A 17,201-nucleotide genomic window follows, 5' to 3' on the forward strand; every position below is an offset into this window, starting at 1 on the left:
AAGTCCATCCCCGGCCCCTCCCCCATCCCCGGAGCGACCCCGATGGACCCAAAGGGGGGGGGGAGGGGCCGCCCCTCCCCCACCCCCAGTCCCGGCCCTGGGGTTTAATGGGGTGGGGGAGGGGCCTGGAAAGGACTTTGAGAGGTGGGGGAGGGGCTCTGGGGTGGGGGAGGGGCCTTGAGGTGGGATTTGAGGGTGGGGGAGGGGCTTGAAAAGGACTTTGAGAGGTGGGGGAGGGGCTTTGGGGTGGGGGAGGGGCCTGAAAGAGTGGGGGAGGGGCTTTATGAATGAGCTCTGGGGTGGGGGAGGGGCCTGGAAAGGACTTTGAGAGGTGGGGGAGGGGTTTCTAGGGTGGGGGAGGGGCTTTGGGGCTCTATTTAAGCCCATTCTGGGGTGGGGGAGGGGCAGTGAGAGGTGGGGGAGGGGCTTTGGGGGTGGGGGAGGGGCTTTAATGGTTGGGGGAGGGGCTCAATGAGGACTTTGAGAGGTGGGGGAGGGGCTGTGGGGTGGGGGAGGGGCTGTGGGTGGGGGAGGGGCCCTGGGGGTGTATTTAAGTCTGGCCCAAGGGTGGGGGAGGGGCAGATCGGGGTGGGGGAGGGGATGGCGGCGCCGGGCGCGGACCCCTGGGACCTGGGGGTGATCGGGGGGTATTTCCTCATCGTCATGGCCGTGGGGCTCTGGGTAAGGACCGACCCCAAAACCCCCAAAATCCACCCCAAAATCAGCAAAATCCTGAAAATTTACCCCAAAAAAACCCCAAAATCCTGAAAATTTACCCCAAAAAAACCCAAAATCCTGAAAATTTACCCTAAAATCCCCAAAATTCACCCCAAAATCCTCAAAATCCACCCCTGAAAACCCAAAATCCTCAAAATTCACCCAAAAAAACCCCAAAATCCTGAAAATGTACCCCAAAAAAACCCCGAAATCCTGAAAATTTACCGTAAAAATCCTGAAATTTCTCCCTAAAAAAATCAAAATCCTGAAACTTCACTCCAAAATCCAAAAAAAATCACCACAAAACACCCCAAAATCCTGAAAATTTAACCCCAAAAATCTCAAATCCTGAAAATTCACCCCCAAAAAAAACCCAAAATCCAAAAAATTTACCCCAAAAATCCCAAAAAATCACCCCCCAAACCCCCAAAATTCATCCCAAAAATCTCAGATCCTGAAAATCCACCCCCAAAAAACCCAAAATACCCAAATTTCACCCCAAAAATCCTGAAAAATCACCCCAAAAATCAAAAATATTCAGCCCCAAACCACCAAAATCCTGAAAATTCACCCAAAATCCCAAAATTACCAAAAAAATCCCAAAATTCACCTCAAAAATCTCAAAATTCACCCCAAAAAAGCCTAATTCACCCAAAATCATCAAAATTCCTCCTGAAATTTCCCTCAAAACCCCCAAATTTTCCATCCCCCAAATCCCCAAAATTCCCCCCAAATATTGGCCCCAAAAATCCCAAAAATTCCCCAAAAAAATTTCCCAAAAAATCCCCCAAAATTTGCTCCAAATTTTCAAAAAAAATCCCCCCAAAAATCCCCCCAAAATCCCAAAAAAATCCCCAAAAAATTCCCCCCAAAATTCCCCAAAATTCCCAAAAAATCAAAAAAAAAATCCCCCAAAATCCCCAAAATTCCCAAAAATCCCCCAAATTTCCCTCCCAAATTCTCCCCTCCCCCCCCCCCGGGGGGTTGCTTTTGTGACCCCGAGGGGGGGGAGGGGTTAATCATTACCCACAATGCACCGCGGGGGGGGGGCAGACCGGTTTAAACTGGTTTAAACTGGTTTATACTGGTTTAAATTGGTTTTAAATGGTTTAAAATGGTTTATACTGGTCCATACTGGTCCATACTGGTCCATACTGGTCTATACTGGTCCATACTGGTCCATACTGGTCCATACTGGTCTATACTGGTCTATACTGGTCCATACTGGTCCATACTGGTCTATACTGGTCCATACTGGTCCATACTGGTCTATACTGGTCCATACTGGTCTATACTGGTCTATACTGGTCCATACTGGTCCATACTGGTGCAGACCCTGCGCAGGCGCAGTGGGCGGAGTCTCTCCGGGTATTTCCTGGCCGGGCGGAGCATGAGCTGGGCCCCGGTGAGTGATACTGGTTTATACTGGGTTATACTGGTTTGTACTGGTTTGTACTGGTTATACTGGGTTATACTGGGTTATACTGGTTTATACTGGGTTATACTGGTTTATACTGGTTATACTGGGCTATACTGGGTTATATTGGGTTTCAAGTCAGGGGTCACCTGGGGGTCACTTTGGGGTCATCTGGGGGTCACCTGTCACACCTGGGGAGGGGGGGGTCACCTGGGAGTCACGTTATCACCTTTGGGGTCACCAGAGGGTCATATTTAGGGTCACTTGGGGGTCACTTGGGGGTCACTTGGGGGTCATTTTTGGTCACCTGAGGTCACACCAAGGTCACCTGAGGTCACCTCAGGGTCATTGTTAGGTCACATGATCACATTTGGGGGTCACCTGTCTCACCTGGACTCACCTGAGGTCACCTGGGGGGTCACTTTGGGGTCACATGATCACTTTTAGGGTCACATTTGGGTCACTTGGGGTCACCTGGAACCACCTTGGGGGGGTCACCTGGGGGAGTCACTCAAAGGTCACCTGGGGGTCACTTCCGGGTCACCTTTGGGGTCACCTTTGGGGTCACCCAGGGGTCACTTTGGGGTCCCCTGTCCCTGGCCCCGCCCCTTTTCCCTCCTTCCCCTCCAGGTGGGGGCGTCGCTCTTCGCCAGCAACATCGGCTCGGGACACTTTGTGGGGCTGGCGGGGACGGGCGCGGCCGGCGGCATCGCCGTGGGCGGCTTCGAGTGGAGCGTGAGTCGCGATATATCGCGATATGTCACAATATGTAATGTTATGTCGCGATATATCATGGGACGGCGCCTCCTGGGGGTTTTGACGCCGCGTAGAGGCGCCACCTGGTGGTCCTGTCGCGATATTGCGCCCCCAAGTTGGTTCTGTCGCGATATTGAGGCCCTCAAATGGCACTCCTGGTGGTCTTATTGTGATATAACAGCGCCCCCTGCTGGCCCTGTCGCGATAACACCTCCCATTGCCCCCTGGCTCCGCCCCTCTGACTGTAGCCCCGCCCCTATGGCTCTAGCCCCGCCCCTCTGGCTCTAGCCCCGCCCCTCTGGTTGTAGCCCTGCCCCTATCGCTGTAGCCCCGCCCCTAAGGCTGTAGCCACGCCCCTGTCACTGTAGCCCCGCCCCTCAGGCTGTGGCCACGCCCCTATTACTGTGGCCACGCCCCTCTGGTGACATGGCCCCGCCCCCATGGTGACATGGCCCCGCCCCTCTGTCTGTAGCCCCGCCCCCATGGTGACATGGCCCCGCCCCTCTGTCTGTAGCCCCGCCCCCATGGTGACATGGCCCCGCCCCTCTGTCTGTAGCCCCGCCCCCATGGTGACATGGCCCCGCCCCTCAGGCTGTGGCCACGCCTCCCATGGTGACATGGCCCCGCCCCTCTCCCCAGGGCATGTTCATCGTGCTGTTGCTGGGCTGGATCTTCGTCCCCATTTACATGAGAGCCGGGGTGAGACTGGGAGCACTGGGGGATACTGGGGTATACTGGGGTATACTGGGAGGGACTGGGAGGGACTGGGAGGGACTGGGAGGGGACTGGTTTATACTGGGAGGGACTGGGATAAACTGGGAGGGACTGGGAGGGGATTGGGTTATACTGGGATAAACTAGTTTAGACTGGTTTAGACTGAATTATACTGGATTATATTGAGACAGACTGGTTAGTACTGGGTTATACTGGTTTAGACTGGGTTAAACTGGTTCATACTGGTTTAGACTGGGTTATACTGGTTTAGACTGGTTTAGATTGGTTTATAATGGGATATACTGGGATATACTGGGAGGGGACTGGTTTAGACTGGGTTATACTGGTTTATACTGATTTACACTGGGTTATACTGGTTTATACTGATTTATACTGGGTTATACTGGGTTATACTGGCTTACACTACTTTAAACCAGTTCATACTGGTTTAATTGGCTTGGGCGGGCTCTGGATGTTTGTGGGCGTGGCCTAAGTGGGCGTGTCCAGGTGTCCACCATGCCCGAGTACCTGGGCCGGCGCTTCGGGGGGAAGCGGATCCGGCTCTACCTGGCGCTGCTGTCCCTGGGGCTCTACATCAGCACCAAGATCTCGGTACTGGGGGGACTGGGAGGGACTGGGGGGGACTGGGACAGACTGGGAGGGACTGGGAGGGGATTGGAGGGACTGGGAGGGACTGGGAGGGAACTGGGAGGGGAATGGTGGGCACTGGGAGGGGATTGTGAGGGGACTGGGAGGGACTGGGAGGGGATTGGAGGGACTGGGAGGGGACTGGGAGGGACTGGGGAGGGACTGGGAGGGACTGGGAGGGACTGGTTTATACTGGGAGGGACTGGTTTATACTGGGAGGGATTGGGAGGGGACTGGGAGGGATTGGGACATACTGGGAGGGAATTGGAGGGGACTGGGATGGACTGGTTTATACTGGGAGGGACTGGGAGGGGGTGGGCATGAACCCCCAAATTCCACAATCCCCTCCCAGTATAGACCAGTATCCCCTCCCAATTCATCCCAGTCCATCCCAGTCCCTCCCAGTATAACCCAATCCCCTCCCAGTTTATCCCAGTCCCTCCCAGTCCCTCCCAGTCCATCCCAGTCCCTCCCAGTCCCTCCCAGTCCATCCCAGTCCCCTCCCAGTCCCTCCCAGTCCCTCCCAGTCCCTCCCAGTCCCCTCCCAGTCCCTCCCAGTCCCTCCCAGTCCATCCCAGTCCCTCCCAGTCCCTCCCAGTCCATCCCAGTCCCCTCCCAGTCCCTCCCAGTCCCTCCCAGTTTATCCCAGTCCCTCCCAGTGCCCCCCAGTCCCCTCCCAGTCGCTCCCAGTACAAACCAGTGTCCCCGCAGGTGGACATGTACTCGGGGGCGCTGTTCATCCGCGAGGCGCTGGGCTGGGACCTGTACCCCTCCGTGGGGGCTCTGCTGGGGGTCACCGCCCTCTACACCGTCACTGGTTTATACTGGGTTACACTGGGTTATACTGGGTTATACTGGGAGGGGGCTGGGATAAACTGGGAGGGACTGGGATGGACTGGGAGGGATTGGGAGGAACTGGTTTATACTGGGAGGGAACTGGGAGGAACTGGTTTATACTGGGAGAGGACTGGGAGGGGATTAAAGGGTTAAAAATGGGAGATAATTGGTGTTGAAGGTGGTTTTTTTATACTAGTTTATACTGGTTTATACTGGTTTATACTGGGAGGGACTGGGGGTGTTTGGAGGATAGATGGGCGTGGCTTAAATGGGGTTGGGCCGAAGTGGGCGTGGCCTATACGGGTGTGGGCGTGGCTTTTGTGTTGTGGGTGTGGCCTCACCATATCTGGACTTATGTGGGCGTGGCTTAAGGGGTGGGCGTGGCCTAAAGTGCCCTGGGCGTGGCTTTGGTGTGGTGGGAGTGTCCTGATTGGGTCTGTGGCGTTGTGGGCGTGGTCTAAGTGGGTCTGGGCTGTTGTGGGCGTGGCCTAAATGGGTGTGGACTGCTTTGGGTGTGGTCTAATGGGGGTGGGCGTGGTCTGAGTCTGGACAGTTGTGGGCGTGGCCTAAATGGGTGTGGTCTAGTGGAGTAGGCGTGGCCTAACTGGGTCTGGGTTGTTTGTGGGCGTGGCCTAAATGGGTGTGGGCGTGGCTTAACTGGGTGTGGGCGTGGCCTGTGTGTCTGACCCCGTTGTGGGCGTGGCCTAACCCGGTGGGCGTGGCCAGGGGGGCTGACGGCGCTGATGTTCGCTGACCTGGTGCAGACCCTGATCATCATCGTGGGAGCCTCGGTGCTGGCCGGATACGGTGGGTAAACTGGGATAAACTGGGACAAACTGGGAGGGACTGGGAGGGACTGGGAGGGGACTGGGATAAACTGGGAGGGACTGGGAGGGGATTGGGATAAACTGGGAGGGACTGGGAGGGGATTGGGATAAACTGGGAGGGGACTGGGAGGGACTGGGAGGGACTGGGAGGGGACTGGGAGGGGACTGGGATAAACTGGGAGGGACTGGGAGGGGATTGGGATAAACTGGGAGGGGACTGGGAGGGACTGGGAGGGGATTGGGATAAACTGGGAGGGACTGGGAGGGGACTGGGAGGGACTGGGATAAACTGGGATAAACTGGGAGGGGACTGGGAGGGACTGGGAGGGGATTGGGATAAACTGGGAGGGACTGGGAGGGGATTGGGATAAACTGGGAGGGGACTGGGAGGGGACTGGGAGGGACTGGGAGGGACTGGGAGGGGACTGGGATAAACTGGGAGGGACTGGGAGGGGATTGGGATAAACTGGGAGGGGACTGGGAGGGACTGGGAGGTGACTTTGTGGTGCCTTACTGGTTTATACTGGTCCATACTGGTTCATACTGGTTTTTATGGATTCATATTGCTCCATACTGGTCCATACTGGTTTATACTGGTCCATACTGGGTCCTACTGGTTCATACTGGTCCACACTGGTTTCCCGCAGCCCTGGGCGCCGTGGGGGGCTACCAGGGCCTGCTGGAGCGTTACCCCCTGGCCCTGCCCCCCAACGCCTCGGGGCCCTGCGGGCGGCCCCGGCCCGACGCCTTCCACCTGCTGCGGCACCCGAGCACCGGGGACCTGCCCTGGCCCGGCCTCGTGCTGGGGCTGGGGATCATCTCGGCCTGGTACTGGTGCACCGACCAGGTGGGCACTGGGGGGACTGGGGGGACTGGGGGGACTGGGGGGGGGAGTGGGAGAGGAGTGGGAGGGGATTGAGGTAACTGGGATGGGATTGGGAGGGACTGGGATAAACTGGGAAGGAGTGGGAGGGAATGGAAGGGAGTGGGAGAGGATTGGGGTAGAGTGGGATGGGACTGGGATGAACTGGGAGGGGACTGGGAGGGAGGGGGAGGGGAGTGGAATGGAGTGGAAGGGAGTGGGAGGGACTGGGGAGGGATTGGTTTATACTGGGATGGACTGGGAAGGGCTGGGAGGGACTGGGAGGGGACTGGGATGGACTGGGAGGGACTGGGATGGACTGGGAGGGCGTTGGGAGAGACTGGGATAAACTGGGATGGACTGGGAGAGGATTGGGGTGCACTGGGAGGGACTGGGATGGGACTGGGAGGGACTGGGAGGGACTGGGGGGGAGTGGGGGGGAGTGGGATAAACTGGGAGGGACTGGGAGGGGAGTACGGGGGAGTGAAAGGGAGTGGGATGGACTGGGATGGACTGGGAGAGGACTGGGTTATACTGGGAGGGGCTGGGAGGGACTGGGATAAACTGGGAGGGAATGGAAGGGAGTGGGAGAGGGTTGGGGTGGAGTGGGATGGGAGTGGGATAAACTGGGACAGACTGGGAGGGGCTGAGAGGGAATTGGGAGGGGACTGGGGGGGACTGGGATGAACTGGGAGGGGATTGGGTTATACCGGGAGGGACTGGGATGGACTGGGATAAACTGGGATGGGAGTGGGAGGGAGTGAAAAGGAATGGGAGGGACTGGGATAAAGTGGGAGGGACTGGGGGTTTTGGGAGGGAGTGGGAGGGGACTGGGAATGAACTCAGAGGGAATGGGACCACCAATCTGCACTGGTCCATACTGGTCCATACTGGTCCATACTGGTCCATACTGGTCTATACTGGTCCATACTGGTCTATACTGGTCCATACTGGTCTATACTGGTCCATACTGGTCTATACTGGTCCATACTGGTCTGTCCCCCCCGCCCACAGGTGATTGTCCAGCGCTGTCTGGCCGGCCGCTCCCTCACCCACGTCCGCGCCGGCTGCGTCCTCTGCGGGTACCTCAAGGTGCTGCCCATGTTCCTGATGGTGCTGCCCGGCATGGCCGCCCGCGTCCTCTTCCCGGGTCAGACCCCGCCTTTTACTGGTTTAGACTGGTTTAGACTGGTTTGTGTTGAGTTTAGATTGGTTTATATTGAGTTTAAGGGATTTGGTCAAAATGGCCGCCCAAAATGGCTGCCAAAAATGGCTGATCCCAGTGGAGTTTCCAAAATGGCCGCCCAAAATGGCTGCCAAAAATGGCTGATCCCAGTGGAGTTTCCAAAATGGCCACCCAAAATGGCTGTCCCCAGTAGAGTTTCTAAAATGGCCATCCAAAACAGCTGCCTCCAGTAGAGTTGCCAAGATGGCTGCCCAAAATGGCCACCCAAAATGGCGGCCCAACATGGCTGCCACCAGTGTAGTTTCCAAAATGGCTGCCCAAAATGGTCACCCGAAATGGCCACCCAAAATGGCTGCCCCCAGCCGAGTTTCTAAGATGGCTGCCCAAAACGGCTGCCAAAAATGGCCACCGAAAATGGCTGCTCCCAAAAGAGTTTCCAAAATGGCTGCCAAAAATGGAGCAGAGTGGCCAAAATGGCCACACAAAATGGCTGCCAAAAATGGCCGCCCCGAGTGAAGTTCCTAAGATGGCCGCCCAAAATGGCTGCCAAAAATGGAGCAGAGTGGCCAAAATGGCCACCTAAAATGGCTGCCCAAAATGGCTGCCCGAAATGGCCACCTAAAATGGCCGCCCAAAATGGCTGATCCCAGTGGAGTTTCCAAGATGGCCACCCAAAATGGTGCCCCATTCTGGCCAGCCATTGGTCCATACTGGTCCATACTGGTCTATACTGGTCTATACTGGTCCATACTGGTCCATACTGGTCCACACTGGTCCATACTGGTCTATACTGGTCCATACTGGTCTATACTGGTCCATACTGGTCCATACTGGTCCATACTGGTCTATACTGGTCTATACTGGTCTATACTGGTCCATACTGGTCCGTACTGGTCCATACTGGTCCATACTGGTCCATACTGGTCTATACTGGTCCATACTGGTCCATACTGGTCCATACTGGTCTATACTGGTCTATACTGGTCTATACTGGTCCATACTGGTCCGTACTGGTCCGTACTGGTCTATACTGGTCTATACTGGTCCATACTGGTTTATACTGGTCCATACTGGTCCATACTGGTCTATACTGGTCTATACTGGTCTATACTGGTCCATACTGGTCTATACTGGTCCATACTGGTCCATACTGGCCTATACTGGTCCGTACTGGTCCATACTGGTCCATACTGGTCTATACTGGTCTATACTGGTCCATACTGGTCTATACTGGTCTATACTGGTCCATACTGGTCTATACTGGTCCATACTGGTCTATACTGGTCCATACTGGTTATACTGGTCCATACTGGTCCATACTGGTTATACTGGTCCATACTGGTCCATACTGGTCCATACTGGTCCATACTGGTTTATACTGGTCTATACTAGTCCATACTGGTTTATACTGGTCCATACTGGTCCATACTGGTCCATACTGGTCCATACTGGTCCATACTGGTCTATACTGGTCTATACTGGTCCATACTGGTCCGTACTGGTCCCGCAGACGTGGTGGGCTGTGCCGACCCCCAGGGCTGTTCCCGGGCCTGTGGATCCCCCCTGGGCTGTTCCAACGTGGCCTATCCTCGCCTGGTGCTCGGCCTGCTGCCCCACGGTAATTATTAGCCGTTATTAGCCATTATTAGCCATTATTAATGAATTATTAGATGATTATTAGTCATAATTAGGGCATTATTAGTGATTATTAGTGATTATTAGGGGATTATTAGCGGCTATTAGTGATTATAAGTGATTTATTAGAGATTTATTAGCCATTATTAAGGAATTATTAGGAGATATAATCGATTATTAGTGGTTATTAGTGATTAATAATGGTTATTATAGAGTTACTAGAGCATTATTGGCTGTAATTAGGGTGTTATTAGCTATTATTAATAATTATTAGTGATCTTTTAGAGCATTTTTAGCCATAATTAGGGCATTATTAGCGATTATTAGTGATTATTAATGGTTATTTATGGGTTATTAGGGCATTATTAGCTGTAATTAGGAAGTTATTAGCGATTATTGGTGATTATTAATGATGTATTAGAGAATTATTAGCAATAATTTAAGAGCTATTAGGGGATAATTTGGGGGCTAATAACGCATTATTAGGGCTTATAATAATCAATTAATCCTATTATTTGGGCTAATAAAGCCAATTATCAGAGCTAATACTGGCTCAGTGCATTATTAGAACTAATAATTAACTAATAATTTCATTTTGTGGGCTAATAACGCTAATTAGTGGCTAATAACCCAATTATTGGTGCTAATAACTCCATTATTGGGCCTAATAACTCCATTTTTTCACTGATTTTCACCATTTTTTCACCACTAATAATTATCAATTATTGACTAATAACTCCTAATTAATCCCTAATATTATCTTTGCGGCTAATAACGCTAATTAGTGACTAATAACTCCATTATTAGCCCTAATAACTCAATTTTTTCACCGATTTTCGCCGTTTTTTCGCCGATTTTCGACGTTTTTTCGCGGCTAATATTATTAATTAATTATTAATGAGGCTAATAATTGCTCAGGGCTGCGGGGGCTGATGCTGGCCGTGGTCCTGGCCGCCCTGATGTCGTCGCTGGCCTCGATCTTCTCCAGCTCGGGGGCGCTTTTCACCCTGGACGTTTATCGGAAACTGCGGCCGCGGGCGGGGCCACGACACCTGCTGATGGCGGGGAGGTGACACACCTGGGGACACCTGGGGACACCTGGGGACACCTGGGGACACCTGGGACACACCTGGGACACACCTGGGGACACACCTGGGGACACCTGGGGACACCTGGGACACACCTGGGGACAGACCTGGGGACACCTGGGGACACCTGGGGACACCTGGGACACACCTGGGACACACCTGGGGACACACCTGGGACACACCTGGGACACACCTGGGGACACACCTGGGGACACACCTGGGGACACCTGGGACACACCTGGGGACAGACCTGGGGACACACCTGGGGACAGACCTGGGACACACCTGGGACACACCTGGGACACACCTGGGGACACACCTGGGACACACCTGGGGACACACCTGGGGACACACCTGGGGACACACCTGGGACACACCTGGGGACACACCTGGGACACACCTGGGACACACCTGGGCACACCTGGAGACACACCTGGGACACACCTGGGGACACACCTGGGGACACCTGGGGACACACCTGGGGACACACCTGGGACACACCTGGGCACACCTGGAGACACACCTGGGACACACCTGGGGACACACCTGGGGACACACCTGGGACACACCTGGGGACACCTGGGGACACACCTGGGGACACACCTGGGGACACAATTTGGGTCTTTGAAGGGACCCAGGACTCACCTGTCCCACCTGTGGTGACCCCAGGTGACCCCAGGTCACCCCAGGTGATCTCAGGTGAGCTCAGGTGTCCAGGTGACCTCAAGAAACCCAATTTTGGGCTCCAGGTTACTTTGAAAGACCCAAATTTTGGGTTCCAGGTGACCTTGAAACACCCAAATTTCGGCTCCCAGTTACTCAAACAACCCCGAATTTTTTTGGGGTGACCTCACCTGTCCTCAGGTGAGCTCAGGTGTCCCCAAAAACCCCAAATTCGGGTTCATTGTGACCTTGAAGAACCCAAATTTTGGAATCCAGGTGACCTCAAAGGACCCAAATTTTGGGTTCCAGGTGTCTTTGAAAGTCCTAAATTTTGGGTTCCCGACCTCCAAATTTTTTTGGGGTGACCTCAGGTGAGCTCAGGTGAGCTCAGGTGAGCTCAGGTGTCCAGGTGACCCCAATTTGGGTCATTCTGAGCCTCCAAGTGACCTCAAGAACCCCAAATTTGGACTCCAGGTGTCTTTGAAAGTCCCAAATTTTGGGTTCCCGACCTCCAAACAACTCCGATTTTTTTTTGGGTGACCTCACCTGTCCTCAGGTGAGCTCAGGTGTCCAGGTGACCCTAGAAACACCAAATTTGAGGTTCTCAAGTGTCCAAAACCCCCAAATTTGGGGTCTCAGGTGTCTTTGAAAGTCCCAAATTTTGGGTTCCCGACCTCTGAACGACCCCGAATTTTTTTTGGGTGACCTCACCTGTCCTCAGGTGAGCTCACCTGTCCCCACCTGTCCCCTGCAGGCTGTGGGTGGTGGCCATGGTGGGGCTGAGCCCGGCCTGGGGCTGCCCCAGGTGTCCCAGAACCCAAATTTTGGGCTCCAGGTGACTTTGAAAGCCCCAAATTTTGGGTTCTGGAGCTCTGGGAGGTCCCAAATTTTTTTGGTGTGACCCCAGGTGATCCCAGGTGAGCTCAGGTGTCCAGGTGACCTCAAGGAATCCAAATTTGAGATTTTCAAGTGTCTAAAACACCCAAATTTGGGCTCCAGGTGACCTCAAAGGACCCAAATTTTGGCTCCCAGTTACTCAAACAAGCCCAAATTTTTTGGGGGTGACCTCACCTGTCCTCAGGTGATCCCAGGTGAGCCCAGGTGAGCTCAGGTGTCCAGGTGACCCCAATTTGGGTCATTCTGAGCCTCCAAGTGACCTCAAGAACCCCAAATTTGGGCTCCAGGTGACCTCGAAACACCCAAATTTCGGGTTCCCAACCTCTGAACGACCCCGAATTTTTTTTGGGTGACCTCACCTGTCCTCAGGTGACCTCAAGGACCCCAAATTTGAGATTCTCAAGTGTCCAAAAATCCCTAAATTTGGGCTCCAGGTGACCTCGAAACACCCAAATTTCGGGTTCCCAACCTCTGAACGACCCTGAATTTTTTTGGGTGACCTCAGGTGAGCTCACCTGTCCTGAGGTGACCTCACCTGTCCCCTGCAGGCTGTGGGTGGTGGCCATGGTGGGGCTGAGCCTGGCCTGGCTGCCGGTGGTGGAGGCGGCGCGGGGGGGGCAGCTCTTCGATTACATGCAGGCCCTGGCCTCGTACCTGGCCCCGCCCGTGGCCGCCGTCTTCTTCCTGGCCGTGTTCGTGCCGCGCGTCAACGAGCCCGTGAGTCTCACCTGGGGGGCCTGGGACACCTGGGGACACCTGGGACACCTGGGACACACCTGGGACACACCTGGGACACACCTGGGGACACACCTGGGGACACCTGGGACACACCTGGGACACCTGGGACACACCTGGGGACACACCTGGGGACACCTGGGGACACCTGGGGACACACCTGGGGACACACCTGGGACACACCTGGGGACACCTGGGGACACACCCGGGACACACCTGGGACACACCTGGGACACACCTGGGGACACACCTGGGACACACCTGGGGACACACCTGGGGACACCTGGGGACACACCTGGGGACACACCTGGGGACACACCTGGGGACACCTGAGGGGGTTTAAAGGGGGTTTGGGGCACACCTGGGCACCTCCCAATTTTTGCCTCTAGATGCCCCCAACCCCCACAAATTTCACCTCAAAAATCCCAATTTTTCCCCAAATTTCTATTTTTTCTCCCCCCAGGGCGCGTTCTGGGGTCTCCTGGGGGGGCTGGGGCTGGGCCTGGCCCGGTTGGTCCCCGAAATCCTTTTGGGGTCGGGGTCGTGCGGGACCCCCGGGGGCTGCCCCGCCCTGGTGTGCGGAATTCATTACCTGCATTTCGCCGTCATCCTGTTTTTGCTCACCTGTGGGATCGTCCTGGTCGTGTCCTGGTGTTATCCACCGATTCCTAAAGTTCATGTGAGTATTTGGAAATTATTTGGGATTTTTTGGGAATTTTTTGGGATTTTCTTGGGAATTTTTTCCAATTTTTTTCGAATTTTTTTGGAATTTATTAGGGATTTTTTGGGAATTTTTTCGGGATTTTTTTCAAATTTTTTTCGAATTTTTTCGGGATTTTTTAGGGAATTTTTTTAGGATTTTTTAGGGATTTTTTTTCAATTTTTTCCCGAATTTTTTTCCGATTTTTTTCTGAATTTTTTCCGAATTTTTTCCGATTTTTTTCTGAATTTTTTCCTATTTTTTTTCGATTTTTGAGCATTTTTTAGGGGTTTTTTTTGCGATTTTTTGGCGAATTTTTAGGGATTTTTTCCTTTATTTTGGGAGATTTTTTTGAGAATTTTTTGGGATTTTTTTGGGATTTTTTTCGATTTCTTTTCGGGTTTTTTTCGATTTTTTTCTGATTTTTTTTTTCGATTTTTCTGGATTTTTTTAGGGATTTTTTGGAGGTTTTTTTTCAGATTTTCAAAAAAAAAAAATTTAGGAATTTTTTTCAATTTTTTTGGGAATTTTTTGGGATTTTTTTCGATTTTTTTCGAATTTTTTCAGGATTTTTTACAATTTTTAAAAGAATTTTTAGGGAATTTTTTGGGAAATTTTAGGGATTTTTTTGGGGATTTTTTGGGGGTTTTTTTTCGATTTATTTTCAGATTTTTTTCTATTTTTTTCTGATTTTTTTTCTGATTTTTTTCAAAATTTTTAGGGATTTCTTTTATTATTTTTTGGGAATTTTTTTGGGATTTTAAAAGGAATTTTTAAGGAATTTTCTGGGGATTTTTTTAGTTTTTTTTTCAAAATTTTTCGAATTTTTTAGGGATTTTTTTCTAATTTTTTTTTTTTTTGGGATTTTTTTCTTTATTTTGGGTCATTTCTATGAATTTTGGGTCATTTTTTGTGAATTTTGGGTCTATTTTCCCAAATTTCGTGTCGTTTTTGCCGAATTTGGTGTCGATTTTGGTGAATTTTGTGCCAATTTTCCAAATTTTGCGTCATTTTTGCCAAATTTTGCGTCAAATTTGCGAATTTTGGGCCGTTTTGGGAAATTTTGGGTCGATTTTTGTGAATTTTGTGTCGTTTTTACCAAATTTCGGGTCATTTTTACCAAATTTCGGGTCGATTTTTCCAAATTTCGTGTCGTTTTTTCCGAATTTCGTGTCGATTTTGGTGTATTTCGTGTCCCAGCTGCACAGGTTGGTTTTCAGCCTCCGGAACAGCCGCGAGCCCCGAATCGACCTGGACACGCCCGAAGGGAAAACACAAAATTTGGAGCTCCAGCTCGGGGGTGAGACGGGGAAAAAAATACAAATTTTGGGGGTTTTGGGAGAAAAAAATGGGATTTTTTGGGATATTGGGACAAAAATTGGGATTTTGGGAGAAAAAAATTGGGATTTTTTTTGGAAATTGGGTCAAAAATTGGGATTTTTTGGGGTTTTGGGGACAAAATTTGGGATTTTTTGTGGAAATTGGGTTGAAATTTGGGATTTTTGGGGAATTGGGTCAAAATTTGGGATTTTTTTTGGGCAATTTGGATCCAAATTTGGGATTTTTGGGGTATTTGGAGCCAAATTTGGGATTTTTTTTGGAAATTGGGTCAAAATTTGGGATTTTTGGGGGGAATTTGGATCCAAATTTGGGATTTTTTAGGATATTGGAGGCCAAAATTTGGGATTTATTTTCGAAATTGGGTTGAAATTTGGGATTTTGGGAGGTCTGGGATCGAAATTTGGGATTTTTTGGGGGGTTTTGGGACAAAAAATTCGGATTTTGGGGGATTTGGGTCCAAATTTGGGATTTTTTTGATCCAAATTTGGGGATTTTCAGTTCCAAATTTGGGATTTTTTGAATCCAAATTTGGGATTTTTTGAATCCAAAATTTGGGGGGTTTTTTGGATCCAAATTTAGGGATTTTTAGACCAAAAATTTGAGAATTTTTGGATCCAAAATTTGAGAATTTTTGACTCCAAAGTCGAAATTTTTGGATCCAAATTTGGGATTTTTCGGATCCAAAATTTGAAAATTTTCAAATCCAAAATTTGGGAATTTTCTGATCCCAAATTCAGGAATTTTTAGACCAAAAATTTGGGAATTTTGGATCCGAATTTGGGATTTTTCGGATCCAAATTGGGGAATTTTCAGATTCAAAATTTGGGAATTTTCAGACCCAAATTTGAAAATTTTCAGATCCAAAATTTTGGAATTTTCAGCCCCAAATTCACGAATTTTCTGATCCCAAATTTTGACCTTTTTATATCCAAAATTCGGGAATTTTCACCTCCAAATCCGCAAATTTTCAGATCAAAAATTTCAAATTTTCAAACAACAAAACCCACGAATTTTTCCAAAACTCCACATAAATTTAAAAACCCCAAATTTTACCTCCTTTCAGACCCCAAAATTTGGCGATTTCCGAGAATTTAAACTAAAAAAAAAAAATAAAAAAAAAATCCCAATTTTTTTTTTTTTTTTTTTTTTTTTTTTTTTTTTTTTTTTTTTTTTCCCTCAGACGTTGAAGCGGCGCCAGGGGCGGAGCCTGGACCGGAAGTGGGCGTGGCCTCAGGAGATGGATCAGCCAATCAGAGGAGAGCAGCCAATGAAGGGGGCGTGGCCTCAGGAGGTGGCTCAGCCAATCAAAACGTCGTTTCCCGTGAAGGGGGCGTGGCCTCAGCAGGGGGCGTGGCCTCATTGGAAGCCCCGCCCCCCAAATGGAGCCGCGTCGTCGACATCAACGCCCTGGTCCTGATGGGCGTGGCCTCTTTTCTCTGGGGGTATTTTGCCTGAAATTCCCCCAAAATAAACCCAAAAATCGCCTCAAAACCACCAAAAACGTCTCGAGTTTGTTCTTAAAATGTTCGAAATTATTAAAAAAAAAATTTCTGCCCCAAATTCCCAATTTTTATCCCAAATTTCTGTTTTTTAAGGCGCCAAATTCTCCATTTTTTTAACCTCAAAATCCGAATTTTCCACCCCAAATTCCCAATTTTTCACCCCAAATTCACAATTTTTTGGGTTGAAATTCCCAATTTTCGGGTTGAAATTCGCAATTTTTAACCCCAAATTCACCATTTTTTACCCAAATTCCCAAAATTTTCAGCCCCAATTTCCCAATTTTCTGCCCCAAATTTTCCGCCCCAAATCCCCAAAAATTTTCAGCCCCAAATTCTCAATTTTCATCCCAAAATTCCCAATTTTTAGGGCTCCAAATCCGCAAGTTTTGACCCCAAATTCCCCCTTTTTCACCTCCCAAATTCCCAATTTTTTTTACCCAAAATCCCAATTTTTTAATCTCCCAAATTCCTATTTTTTAGGGCCCCAAATTCTCCATTTTTTTAACCTCAAAATCCTAATTTTCCACCCCAAATCCCCCAAACTTTTCAGCCCCAAATTCTCAATTTTCCTCCCAAAATTCCCAATTTTTAGGGCTCCAAATTCTCCATTTTTTTCACCCCAAAATTCCCAATTTTTAGGGCTCCAAATCCCCAAGTTTTGATCCCAAATTCCCAA

The 17,201-nt window shown here is 50.5% G+C and overlaps 1 protein-coding gene and 1 long non-coding RNA gene across 5 annotated transcripts; one reads left to right on the plus strand and one right to left on the minus strand.

The window, feature by feature from the left end:
- The first annotated feature begins 577 nt into the window (after window positions 1–577).
- On the plus strand, window positions 578–16,491 carry LOC310921954 (sodium/glucose cotransporter 2-like). Of its 4 annotated transcripts, XM_083882216.1 has the most exons (15): window positions 578–681; window positions 2,051–2,122; window positions 2,765–2,869; window positions 3,530–3,589; window positions 4,112–4,216; window positions 4,964–5,069; window positions 5,816–5,896; window positions 6,564–6,763; window positions 7,793–7,928; window positions 9,475–9,582; window positions 10,518–10,668; window positions 12,796–12,964; window positions 13,446–13,661; window positions 14,883–14,982; window positions 16,204–16,491. In XM_083882216.1, exons 1-15 carry the CDS (start codon window positions 601–603, stop codon window positions 16,476–16,478), a joined length of 1,965 nt encoding a protein of 654 aa, XP_083738342.1. In that variant the 5' UTR covers window positions 578–600; the 3' UTR covers window positions 16,479–16,491. The 4 variants fall into 4 exon arrangements, with proteins under 4 accessions (XP_083738342.1, XP_083738344.1, XP_083738343.1 ...); XM_083882218.1 differs by lacking the exon at window positions 12,796–12,964; XM_083882217.1 differs by lacking the exon at window positions 2,765–2,869.
- LOC310921955 lies at window positions 12,187–12,835 on the minus strand. Its single transcript, XR_014592247.1, has 3 exons — window positions 12,748–12,835; window positions 12,508–12,601; window positions 12,187–12,290 (listed from the first exon to the last, which is right to left on the minus strand). It is a non-coding gene; the product is annotated as an uncharacterized lncRNA (long non-coding RNA).
- Window positions 16,492–17,201: the final 710 nt, after the last annotated feature.

This window comes from Zosterops lateralis (assembly GCF_965231275.1).
Source record: "Zosterops lateralis genome assembly, chromosome: 39".
Lineage (NCBI taxonomy): Eukaryota > Metazoa > Chordata > Aves > Passeriformes > Zosteropidae > Zosterops > Zosterops lateralis.

What these genes read in the sequence shown, in the direction of transcription:
- LOC310921954 (XM_083882216.1), top strand. Translation starts at nt 601, where the DNA reads ATGGCGGCGCCGGGCGCGGACCCCTGGGACCTGGGGGTGATCGGGGGG. An exon ending in CCATTTACATGAGAGCCGGG is followed by an intron (nt 3,590 to 4,111) that starts GTGAGACTGGGA and finishes GGGCGTGTCCAG; the next exon opens with GTGTCCACCATGCCCGAGTA. An exon ending in CTCGGTGCTGGCCGGATACG is followed by an intron (nt 5,897 to 6,563) that starts GTGGGTAAACTG and finishes GGTTTCCCGCAG; the next exon opens with CCCTGGGCGCCGTGGGGGGC.